Here is a 14,084-nt window from a genome sequence, read left to right on the forward strand (position 1 = left end):
ATAAGTAGAAATGCTGTGGTTTTGAGTGGAGGGGGAGGGCCAGGCTGAATGAATCCCAGACAAACCACAACACTTCCTTTTTGTCATTCTATTTCATTCTCTATATTTAAATTACCTGCTAGGTGAGCCTGGAGTGGAGTCAACCACATCCACACCAAGCAACTACAACTCATTGTATTGATGGATCTTCACAGCTACCTTTACCTCTACCACAGCAGCAGCATTGCAGGCTCTTCTTGTCACACAACAGGAAGCAGGAAGCAAAGTACTCGGTGTCTCACCTTTCTTGATGTTGTGTCCCTGGGTCAGGTGTACTCCGTTGTAGGTGGACATGGCCAGGTGAGACATGCTCATCTTGGTGGAGGAGAGGTTGGTGGGAGTCCCTACTGGAGAGTAGTTAAAGATGGCCGACCCGTAGCTCTGACGACGTCCCTCACGGCGGTTGCTGTCGATAGCTACCTGGAGCTCTCCGGGGGAGCTCAGGCCCCTCTTTTCACATTCGTAAGGGTAGAGGTACTTCATATACCTGCAGGAAGGGAACAGGAACAGTATGAGGAGGACATTTCACAACATTTTACTGCAAGAGAATGGTGACTGTTAACAAGGTTACATTATGTCATTTATTACAGATGGTGACTGTTAACAAGGTTACATTATGTCATTTATTACAGATGGTGACTGTTAACAAGGTTACATTGTCATTTATTACAGATGGTAACTGTCAACAAGGTTACATTATGTCATTTATTACAGATGGTGACTGTTAACAAGGTTACATTATGTCATTTATTACAGATGGTGACTGTTAACAAGGTTACATTGTCATTTATTACAGATGGTAACTGTCAACAAGGTTACATTATGTCATTTATTACAGATGGTGACTGTTAACAAGGTTACATTATGTCATTTATTACAGATGGTGACTGTTAACAAGGTTATATTATGTAATTTATTACAGATGGTTATATTATGTCATTTATTACAGATGGTTACATTATGTCATTCATTACAGATGGTGACTGATAACAGCCAACCTATACAACATATAGTGTTAAGTGTAAATAATAGTAAACAACATCTTGGCTGTACATTTACTACATAAGCCTTGCTCTCTAGGATGGCCAGAAGAACAGGAAACTGCGTTGAGGATGATGCAATGGCTTCCTCTCCACTGTGATCCGGACTAGACAGGGTGAAGGGTCGATGTTTAACCTCTCCGCTGTGATCCGGACTAGACAGGGTGAAGGGTCGATGTTTAACCTCTCCGCTGTGATCCGGACTAGACAGGGTGAAGGGTCGATGTTTAACCTCTCTGCTGTGATCCGGACTAGACAGGGTGAAGGGTCGATGTTTAACCTCTCTGCTGTGATCCAGACTAGACACGTGAATCCCCCTCTACTCCAACCCCATCGTTACTATCCATCATGCAGGTTAGAATGGCTGTAATGGTAGTAATGCTCACACCACCAGAGCAGAAAATATATGTTATTGTGCCTATCAATACTCAGCTAAATCCTAATGACAGTGTCGTACGGCAGTGGTGATTCAATATGTATTCATGAGAAGAACAGCAGGCTGGGTGTTAGATAACTTATAGAACATTATTTATAGAATATTATGCTGACATATTATTCTGAATTAAATGTAGTGTCACGGGGAAAGGGTGTCATTTCCTTAACCTGAGACGGCATTTCAATCTGGGAATCAGCTTTGACTCCTTTGAATCTAACACACGCATATCTAACACACGCATATCTAACACACGCATATCTAACACACGCATATCTAACACACGCATATCTAACACACGCATATCTAACACACGCATATCTAACACACGTATATCTAACACAAGCATATCTAACACACGCATATCTAACACACGCATATCTAACACACGCATATCTAACACACGCATATCTAACACACGCATATCTAACACACGCATATCTAACACATTAAACGTATGTTTTATGCGGTTCCAACACACAAGTTGTTCTAGTACTCTGCAAGGCTACTGGTTCTGCTTCACTACTGCAGGAGCTAAACGGAATAAGGTATTAGTCAAATAAGATGAAGCAGGTTATCTCCAGTAATCTCCTGTAGTGTCCAGTTGTCTCCAGTTGTCTCCAGTTGTCTCCAGTTGTCTCCAGTTATATCCAGTTATATCCAGTTATATCCAGTTATACCCAGTTATACCCAGTTGTCACCAGTTATCACCAGCAGTGTCACTCACTGTGTTAATGTAAGGTGTACCCGTACAGAGCTTCACTCACTGTGTTAATGTATGGTGTACCCGTACAGAGCATCACTCACTGTGTTAATGTATGGTGTACCCGTACAGAGCTTCACTCACTGTGTTAATGTATGGTGTACCCGTACAGAGCATCACTCACTGTGTTAATGTATGGTGTACCCGTACAGAGCTTCACTCACTGTGTTAATGTATGGTGTACCCGTACAGAGCTTCACTCACTGTGTTAATGTATGGTGTACAGAGCTTCACTCACTGTGTTAATGTATGGTGTACCCGTACAGAGCATCACTCACTGTGTTAATGTATGGTGTACCCGTACAGAGCTTCACTCACTGTGTTAATGTATGGTGTACCCGTACAGAGCTTCACTCACTGTGTTAATGTATGGTGTACCCGTACAGAGCATCACTCACTGTGTTAATGTATGGTGTACCCGTACAGAGCATCACTCACTGTGTTAATGTATGGTGTACCCGTACAGAGCTTCACTCACTGTGTTAATGTATGGTGTACCCGTACAGAGCATCACTCACTGTGTTAATGTATGGTGTACCCGTACAGAGCTTCACTCACTGTGTTAATGTATGGTGTACCCGTACAGAGCATCACTCACTGTGTTAATGTATGGTGTACCCGTACAGAGCATCACTCACTGTGTTAATGTATGGTGTACCCGTACAGAGCTACACTCACTGTGTTAATGTATGGTGCACCCGTACAGAGCTCACTCACTGTGTTAATGTATGGTGTACCCGTACAGAGCATCACTCACTGTGTTAATGTATGGTGTACCCGTAGAGCTTCACTCACTGTGTTAATGTATGGTGTACAGAGCTTCACTCACTGTGTTAATGTATGGTGTGTACAGAGCTTCACTCACTGTGTTAATGTATGGTGTACCCATACAGAGCTTCACTCACTGTGTTAATGTAAGGTGTACCCGTACAGAGCTTCACTCACTGTGTTAATGTATGGTGTACAGAGCTTCACTCACTGTGTTAATGTATGGTGTACCCATACAGAGCTTCACTCACTGTGTTAATGTATGGTGTACCCGTACAGAGCATCACTCACTGTGTTAATGTATGGTGTACCCGTACAGAGCTTCACTCACTGTGTTAATGTATGGTGTACCCGTACAGAGCTTCACTCACTGTGTTAATGTAAGGTGTACAGAGCTTCACTCACTGTGTTAATGTATGGTGTACCCGTACAGAGCTTCACTCACTGTGTTAATGTATGGTGTACCCGTACAGAGCTACACTCACTGTGTTAATGTATGGTGTACCCGTACAGAGCTTCACTCACTGTGTTAATGTATGGTGTACCCGTACAGAGCTTCACTCACTGTGTTAATGTATGGTGTACCCGTACATAGCTTCACTCACTGTGTTAATGTATGGTGTACCCGTACAGAGCTTCACTCACTGTGTTAATGTATGGTGTACCCGTACAGAGCTTCACTCACTGTGTTAATGTATGGTGTACCCGTACAGAGCTTCACTCACTGTGTTAATGTATGGTGTACCCGTACAGAGCTACACTCACTGTGTTAATGTATGGTGTACCCGTACAGAGCTTCACACTGTGTTAATGTATGGTGTACAGAGCTCACTCACTGTGTTAATGTATGGTGTACCCGTACAGAGCATCACTCACTGTGTTAATGTATGGTGTACCCGTACAGAGCTACACTCACTGTGTTAATGTATGGTGTACCCGTACAGAGCATCACTCACTGTGTTAATGTATGGTGTACCCGTACAGAGCTTCACTCACTGTGTTAATGTATGGTGTACCCGTACAGAGCTTCACTCACTGTGTTAATGTATGGTGTACCCGTACAGAGCATCACTCACTGTGTTACTGTAAGGTGTACAGAGCATCACTCACTGTGTTAATGTAAGGTGTACCCATACAGAGCTTCACTCACTGTGTTAATGTATGGTGTACCCGTACAGAGCATCACTCACTGTGTTAATGTAAGGTGTACCCGTACAGAGCTTCACTCACTGTGTTAATGTATGGTGTACCCGTACAGAGCATCACTCACTGTGTTAATGTATGGTGTACCCGTACAGAGCATCACTCACTGTGTTAATGTATGGTGTACCCGTACAGAGCTTCACTCACTGTGTTAATGTATGGTGTACCCGTACAGAGCATCACTCACTGTGTTAATGTATGGTGTACCCGTACAGAGCTTCACTCACTGTGTTAATGTATGGTGTACCCGTACAGAGCTTCACTCACTGTGTTAATGTATGGTGTACCCGTACAGAGCTTCACTCACTGTGTTAATGTATGGTGTACAGAGCTTCACTCACTGTGTTAATGTATGGTGTACCCGTACAGAGCATCACTCACTGTGTTAATGTATGGTGTACCCGTACAGAGCTTCACTCACTGTGTTAATGTATGGTGTACCCGTACAGAGCTTCACTCACTGTGTTAATGTATGGTGTACCCGTACAGAGCTTCACTCACTGTGTTAATGTATGGTGTACCCGTACAGAGCATCACTCACTGTGTTAATGTATGGTGTACCCGTACAGAGCATCACTCACTGTGTTAATGTATGGTGTACCCGTACAGAGCATCACTCACTGTGTTAATGTAAGGTGTACCCGTACAGAGCTCACTCACTGTGTTAATGTATGGTGTACCCGTACAGAGCTTCACTCACTGTGTTAATGTATGGTGTACCCGTACAGAGCTACACTCACTGTGTTAATGTAAGGTGTACCCGTACAGAGCATCACTCACTGTGTTAATGTAAGGTGTACCCGTACAGAGCATCACTCACTGTGTTAATGTATGGTGTACAGAGCTTCACTCACTGTGTTAATGTATGGTGTACCCGTACAGAGCATCACTCACTGTGTTAATGTAAGGTGTACAGAGCTTCACTCACTGTGTTAATGTATGGTGTACAGAGCTTCACTCACTGTGTTAATGTATGGTGTACAGAGCTTCACTCACTGTGTTAATGTATGGTGTACCCATACAGAGCTTCACTCACTGTGTTAATGTAAGGTGTACCCGTACAGAGCTTCACTCACTGTGTTAATGTATGGTGTACAGAGCTTCACTCACTGTGTTAATGTATGCCCATACAGAGCTTCACTCACTGTGTTAATGTATGGTGTACCTTCACTCACTGTGTTAATGTATGGTGTACAGAGCTTCACTCACTGTGTTAATGTATGGTGTACCCGTACAGAGCATCACTCACTGTGTTAATGTATGGTGTACCCGTACAGAGCTTCACTCACTGTGTTAATGTATGGTGTACCCGTACAGAGCTTCACTCACTGTGTTAATGTATGGTGTACCCGTAGAGCATCACTCACTGTGTTAATGTATGGTGTACCCGTACAGAGCTTCACTCACTGTGTTAATGTATGGTGTACCCGTACAGAGCTACACTCACTGTGTTAATGTATGGTGTACCCGTACAGAGCTTCACTCACTGTGTTAATGTATGGTGTACAGAGCTTCACTCACTGTGTTAATGTATGGTGTACCCGTACAGAGCTTCACTCACTGTGTTAATGTATGGTGTACCCGTACAGAGCTTCACTCACTGTGTTAATGTAAGGTGTACCCGTACAGAGCTTCACTCACTGTGTTAATGTATGGTGTACCCGTACAGAGCTACACTCACTGTGTTAATGTATGGTGTACCCGTACAGAGCATCACCACTGTGTTAATGTATGGTGTACCCGTACAGAGCTTCACTCACTGTGTTAATGTATGGTGTACCCGTACAGAGCTTCACTCACTGTGTTAATGTATGGTGTACCCGTACAGAGCATCACTCACTGTGTTACTGTAAGGTGTACAGAGCTCACTCACTGTGTTAATGTAAGGTGTACCCATACAGAGCTTCACTCACTGTGTTAATGTATGGTGTACCCGTACAGAGCATCACTCACTGAGTTAATGTAAGGTGTACCCGTACAGAGCTTCACTCACTGTGTTAATGTATGGTGTACCCGTACAGAGCATCACTCACTGAGTTAATGTAAGGTGTACCCGTACAGAGCATCACTCACTGTGTTAATGTAAGGTGTACCCGTACAGAGCTTCACTCACTGTGTTAATGTATGGTGTACAGAGCTTCACTCACTGTGTTAATGTATGGTGTACCCGTACAGAGCTTCACTCACTGTGTTAATGTAAGGTGTACCCGTACAGAGCTTCACTCACTGTGTTAATGTATGATGTACAGAGCTTCACTCACTGTGTTAATGTATGATGTACAGAGCTTCACTCACTGTGTTAATGTATGGTGTACAGAGCTTCACTCACTGTGTTAATGTATGGTGTACCTACAGCTTCACTCACTGTGTTAATGTATGGTGTACAGAGCTTCACTCACTGTGTTAATGTAAGGTGTACAGAGCTTCACTCACTGTGTTAATGTATGGCGTACAGAGCTTCACTCACTGTGTTAATGTATGGTGTACAGAGCATCACTCACTGTGTTAATGTATGGTGTACCCATACAGAGCTTCACTCACTGTGTTAATGTATGGTGTACCCGTACAGAGCTTCACTCACTGTGTTAATGTATGGTGTACAGAGCTTCACTCACTGTGTTAATGTATGGTGTACCCATACAGAGCTTCACTCACTGTGTTAATGTATGGTGTACCCGTACAGAGCATCACTCACTGTGTTAATGTATGGTGTACCCGTACAGAGCATCACTCACTGTGTTAATGTATGGTGTACCCGTACAGAGCATCACTCACTGTGTTAATGTATGGTGTACCCGTACAGAGCATCACTCACTGTGTTAATGTATGGTGTACCCGTACAGAGCTTCACTCACTGTGTTAATGTATGGTGTACCCGTACAGAGCATCACTCACTGTGTTAATGTATGGTGTACCCGTACAGAGCATCACTCACTGTGTTAATGTATGGTGTACAGAGCTTCACTCACTGTGTTAATGTATGGTGTACAGAGCTTCACTCACTGTGTTAATGTATGGTGTACCCGTACAGAGCATCACTCACTGTGTTAATGTATGGTGTACCCGTACAGAGCTTCACTCACTGTGTTAATGTATGGTGTACCCGTACAGAGCTTCACTCACTGTGTTAATGTATGGTGTACCCGTACAGAGCTTCACTCACTGTGTTAATGTATGGTGTACCCGTACAGAGCATCACTCACTGTGTTAATGTATGGTGTACCCGTACAGAGCATCACTCACTGTGTTAATGTATGGTGTACCCGTACAGAGCATCACTCACTGTGTTAATGTAAGGTGTACCCGTACAGAGCTTCACTCACTGTGTTAATGTATGGTGTACCCGTACAGAGCTTCACTCACTGTGTTAATGTATGGTGTACCCGTACAGAGCATCACTCACTGTGTTAATGTATGGTGTACCCATACAGAGCTACACTCACTGTGTTAATGTAAGGTGCACCCGTACAGAGCTACACTCACTGTGTTAATGTAAGGTGTACCCGTACAGAGCATCACTCACTGTGTTAATGTAAGGTGTACAGAGCTTCACTCACTGTGTTAATGTATGGTGTACAGAGCTTCACTCACTGTGTTAATGTATGGTGTACAGAGCTTCACTCACTGTGTTAATGTATGGTGTACCCATACAGAGCTTCACTCACTGTGTTAATGTAAGGTGTACCCGTACAGAGCTTCACTCACTGTGTTAATGTATGGTGTACAGAGCTTCACTCACTGTGTTAATGTATGGTGTACCCATACAGAGCTTCACTCACTGTGTTAATGTATGGTGTACCCGTACAGAGCATCACTCACTGTGTTAATGTATGGTGTACCCGTACAGAGCTTCACTCACTGTGTTAATGTATGGTGTACCCGTACAGAGCTTCACTCACTGTGTTAATGTAAGGTGTACAGAGCTTCACTCACTGTGTTAATGTATGGTGTACCCGTACAGAGCTTCACTCACTGTGTTAATGTATGGTGTACCCGTACAGAGCTACACTCACTGTGTTAATGTATGGTGTACCCGTACAGAGCTTCACTCACTGTGTTAATGTATGGTGTACAGAGCTTCACTCACTGTGTTAATGTATGGTGTACCCGTACATAGCTTCACTCACTGTGTTAATGTATGGTGTACCCGTACAGAGCTTCACTCACTGTGTTAATGTATGGTGTACCCGTACAGAGCTTCACTCACTGTGTTAATGTATGGTGTACCCGTACAGGCTTCACTCACTGTGTTAATGTATGGTGTACCCGTACAGAGCTACACTCACTGTGTTAATGTATGGTGTACCCGTACAGAGCTTCACTCACTGTGTTAATGTATGGTGTACAGAGCTTCACTCACTGTGTTAATGTATGGTGTACCCGTACAGAGCTTCACTCACTGTGTTAATGTATGGTGTACCCGTACAGAGCTACACTCACTGTGTTAATGTATGGTGTACCCGTACAGAGCATCACTCACTGTGTTAATGTATGGTGTACCCGTACAGAGCTTCACTCACTGTGTTAATGTATGGTGTACCCGTACAGAGCTTCACTCACTGTGTTAATGTATGGTGTACCCGTACAGAGCATCACTCACTGTGTTACTGTAAGGTGTACAGAGCATCACTCACTGTGTTAATGTAAGGTGTACCCATACAGAGCTTCACTCACTGTGTTAATGTATGGTGTACCCGTACAGAGCATCACTCACTGAGTTAATGTAAGTGTACCCGTACAGAGCTTCACTCACTGTGTTAATGTATGGTGTACCCGTACAGAGCATCACTCACTGTGTTAATGTATGGTGTACCCGTACAGAGCATCACTCACTGTGTTAATGTATGGTGTACCCGTACAGAGCTTCACTCACTGTGTTAATGTATGGTGTACCCGTACAGAGCATCACTCACTGTGTTAATGTATGAGTGTACCCGTACAGAGCTTCACTCACTGTGTTAATGTATGGTGTACCCGTACAGAGCTTCACTCACTGTGTTAATGTATGGTGTACCCGTACAGAGCTTCACTCACTGTGTTAATGTATGGTGTACAGAGCTTCACTCACTGTGTTAATGTATGAAAACCCGTACAGAGCATCACTCACTGTGTTAATGTATGGTGTACCCGTACAGAGCTTCACTCACTGTGTTAATGTATGGTGTACCCGTACAGAGCTTCACTCACTGTGTTAATGTATGGTGTACCCGTACAGAGCTTCACTCACTGTGTTAATGTATGGTGTACCCGTACAGAGCATCACTCACTGTGTTAATGTATGGTGTACCCGTACAGGCATCACTCACTGTGTTAATGTATGGTGTACCCGTACAGAGCATCACTCACTGTGTTAATGTAAGGTGTACCCGTACAGGCTTCACTCACTGTGTTAATGTATGGTGTACCCGTACAGAGCTTCACTCACTGTGTTAATGTATGGTGTACCCGTACAGAGCTACACTCACTGTGTTAATGTAAGGTGCACCCGTACAGAGCTACACTCACTGTGTTAATGTAAGGTGTACCCGTACAGAGCATCACTCACTGTGTTAATGTATGGTGTACAGAGCTTCACTCACTGTGTTAATGTATGGTGTACCCGTACAGAGCATCACTCACTGTGTTAATGTAAGGTGTACAGAGCTTCACTCACTGTGTTAATGTATGGTGTACAGAGCTTCACTCACTGTGTTAATGTATGGTGTACAGAGCTTCACTCACTGTGTTAATGTATGGTGTACCCATACAGAGCTTCACTCACTGTGTTAATGTAAGGTGTACCCGTACAGAGCTTCACTCACTGTGTTAATGTATGGTGTACAGAGCTTCACTCACTGTGTTAATGTATGGTGTACCCATACAGAGCTTCACTCACTGTGTTAATGTATGGTGTACCCGTACAGAGCTTCACTCACTGTGTTAATGTATGGTGTACAGAGCTTCACTCACTGTGTTAATGTATGGTGTACCCGTACAGAGCATCACTCACTGTGTTAATGTATGGTGTACCCGTACAGAGCTTCACTCACTGTGTTAATGTATGGTGTACCCGTACAGAGCTTCACTCACTGTGTTAATGTATGGTGTACAGAGCATCACTCACTGTGTTAATGTATGGTGTACCCGTACAGAGCTTCACTCACTGTGTTAATGTATGGTGTACCCGTACAGAGCTACACTCACTGTGTTAATGTATGGTGTACCCGTACAGAGCTTCACTCACTGTGTTAATGTATGGTGTACAGAGCTTCACTCACTGTGTTAATGTATGGTGTACCCGTACAGAGCTTCACTCACTGTGTTAATGTATGGTGTACCCGTACAGAGCTTCACTCACTGTGTTAATGTAAGGTGTACCCGTACAGAGCTTCACTCACTGTGTTAATGTATGGTGTACCCGTACAGAGCTACACTCACTGTGTTAATGTATGGTGTACCCGTACAGGCATCACTCACTGTGTTAATGTATGGTGTACCCGTACAGAGCTTCACTCACTGTGTTAATGTATGGTGTACCCGTACAGAGCTTCACTCACTGTGTTAATGTATGGTGTACCCGTACAGAGCATCACTCACTGTGTTACTGTAAGGTGTACAGAGCATCACTCACTGTGTTAATGTAAGGTGTACCCATACAGAGCTTCACTCACTGTGTTAATGTATGGTGTACCCGTACAGAGCATCACTCACTGAGTTAATGTAAGGTGTACCCGTACAGAGCTTCACTCACTGTGTTAATGTATGGTGTACCCGTACAGGCATCACTCACTGAGTTAATGTAAGGTGTACCCGTACAGAGCATCACTCACTGTGTTAATGTAAGGTGTACCCGTACAGAGCTTCACTCACTGTGTTAATGTATGGTGTACAGAGCTTCACTCACTGTGTTAATGTATGGTGTACCCGTACAGAGCTTCACTCACTGTGTTAATGTAAGGTGTACCCGTACAGAGCTTCACTCACTGTGTTAATGTATGATGTACAGAGCTTCACTCACTGTGTTAATGTATGATGTACAGAGCTTCACTCACTGTGTTAATGTATGGTGTACAGAGCTTCACTCACTGTGTTAATGTATGGTGTACACAGCTTCACTCACTGTGTTAATGTATGGTGTACAGAGCTTCACTCACTGTGTTAATGTAAGGTGTACAGAGCTTCACTCACTGTGTTAATGTATGGCGTACAGAGCTTCACTCACTGTGTTAATGTATGGTGTACAGAGCATCACTCACTGTGTTAATGTATGGTGTACCCATACAGAGCTTCACTCACTGTGTTAATGTATGGTGTACCCGTACAGAGCTTCACTCACTGTGTTAATGTATGGTGTACAGAGCTTCACTCACTGTGTTAATGTATGGTGTACCCATACAGAGCTTCACTCACTGTGTTAATGTATGGTGTACCCGTACAGAGCATCACTCACTGTGTTAATGTATGGTGTACCCGTACAGGCATCACTCACTGTGTTAATGTAAGGTGTACCCATACAGAGCATCACTCACTGTGTTAATGTATGGTGTACCCGTACAGAGCATCACTCACTGTGTTAATGTATGGTGTACCCGTACAGAGCATCACTCACTGTGTTAATGTATGGTGTACAGAGCTTCACTCACTGTGTTAATGTATGGTGTACCCGTACAGGCTTCACTCACTGTGTTAATGTAAGGTGTACCCATACAGAGCTTCACTCACTGTGTTAATGTATGGTGTACCCGTACAGAGCATCACTCACTGTGTTAATGTATGGTGTACCCGTACAGAGCTTCACTCACTGCGTTAATGTATGGTGTACCCGTACAGAGCTTCACTCACTGTGTTAATGTATGGTGTACCCGTACAGAGCATCACTCACTGTGTTAATGTATGGTGTACCCGTACAGAGCATCACTCACTGTGTTAATGTATGGTGTACCCGTACAGAGCTACACTCACTGTGTTAATGTATGATGTACAGAGCATCACTCACTGTGTTAATGTATGGTGTACCCGTACAGAGCTTCACTCACTGTGTTAATGTATGGTGTACCCGTACAGAGCATCACTCCTGTGTTAATGTATGGTGTACAGAGCTTCACTCACTGTGTTAATGTATGGTGTACAGAGCTTCACTCACTGTGTTAATGTATGGTGTACCCGTACAGAGCATCACTCACTGTGTTAATGTATGGTGTACCCGTACAGAGCATCACTCACTGTGTTAATGTATGGTGTACCCGTACAGAGCTTCACTCACTGTGTTAATGTATGGTGTACCCGTACAGAGCTTCACTCACTGTGTTAATGTATGGTGTACCCGTACAGAGCTTCACTCACTGTGTTAATGTATGGTGTACCCGTACAGAGCATCACTCACTGTGTTAATGTATGGTGTACCCGTACAGAGCTTCACTCACTGTGTTAATGTATGGTGTACCCGTACAGAGCTTCACTCACTGTGTTAATGTATGATGTACAGAGCTTCACTCACTGTGTTAATGTATGGTGTACCCGTACAGAGCTTCACTCACTGTGTTAATGTATGGTGTACCCGTTGAGCTTCACTCACTGTGTTAATGTAAGGTGTACCCGTACAGAGCTTCACTCACTGTGTTAATGTATGATGTACAGAGCTTCACTCACTGTGTTAATGTATGGTGTACAGAGCTTCACTCACTGTGTTAATGTATGGTGTACAGAGCATCACTCACTGTGTTAATGTATGGTGTACCCGTACAGAGCTTCACTCACTGTGTTAATGTATGGTGTACCCGTACAGAGCTTCACTCACTGTGTTAATGTATGGTGTACCCGTACAGAGCTTCACTCACTGTGTTAATGTATGGTGTACAGAGCATCACTCACTGTGTTAATGTATGGTGTGCCCGTACAGAGCTTCACTCACTGTGTTAATGTATGGTGTACAGAGCTTCACTCACTGTGTTAATGTATGGTGTACCCGTACAGACATCACTCACTGTGTTAATGTATGGTGTACCCGTACAGAGCATCACTCACTGTGTTAATGTATGGTGTACCCGTACAGGCTTCACTCACTGTGTTAATGTATGGTGTACAGAGCATCACTCACTGTGTTAATGTAAGGTGTACCCGTACAGAGCTTCACTCACTGTGTTAATGTATGGTGTACAGAGCTTCACTCACTGTGTTAATGTATGGTGTACAGAGCTTCACTCACTGTGTTAATGTATGGTGTACAGAGCTTCACTCACTGTGTTAATGTATGGTGTACCCGTACAGAGCTTCACTCACTGTGTTAATGTAAGGTGTACAGAGCTTCACTCACTGTGTTAATGTAAGGTGTACCCGTACAGAGCTTCACTCACTGTGTTAATGTATGGTGTACCCGTACAGAGCATCACTCACTGTGTTACTGTAAGGTGTACCCGTACAGAGCTTCACTCACTGTGTTAATGTATGGTGTACCCGTACAGAGCTTCACTCACTGTGTTAATGTAAGGTGTACCCATACAGAGCATCACTCACTGTGTTAATGTAAGGTGTACCCATACAGAGCATCACTCACTGTGTTAATGTATGGTGTACCCGTACAGAGCATCACTCACTGTGTTCATGTATGGTGTACCCGTACAGAGCATCACTCACTGTGTTAATGTATGGTGTACCCGTACAGGCATCACTCACTGTGTTAATGTATGGTGTACAGAGCTTCACTCACTGTGTTAATGGGTGTACCCGTACAGGCATCACTCACTGTGTTCATGTATGGTGTACCCGTACAGAGCATCACTCACTGTGTTAATGTAAGGTGTACCCGTGCAGAGCATCACTCACTGTGTTAATGTATGATGTACAGAGCATCACTCACTGT

At 43.7% G+C, this 14,084-nt stretch overlaps 1 protein-coding gene across 1 annotated transcript in view; it reads right to left on the bottom strand.

Annotated features, from left to right (window-relative positions):
• LOC127907403 (AT-rich interactive domain-containing protein 3A-like) overlaps nt 1-14,084 on the bottom strand; it is a 46,316-nt gene that overhangs the window by 11,063 nt on the left and 21,169 nt on the right. Inside the window, exon 2 of the mRNA XM_052462657.1 lies at nt 282-526. Coding sequence (XP_052318617.1) covers nt 282-526 — 245 coding nt within the window. The remainder of the gene's footprint in view (nt 1-281; nt 527-14,084) is intronic.

This window comes from Oncorhynchus keta, chromosome 14 (assembly GCF_023373465.1).
Source record: "Oncorhynchus keta strain PuntledgeMale-10-30-2019 chromosome 14, Oket_V2, whole genome shotgun sequence".
NCBI lineage: Eukaryota > Metazoa > Chordata > Actinopteri > Salmoniformes > Salmonidae > Oncorhynchus > Oncorhynchus keta.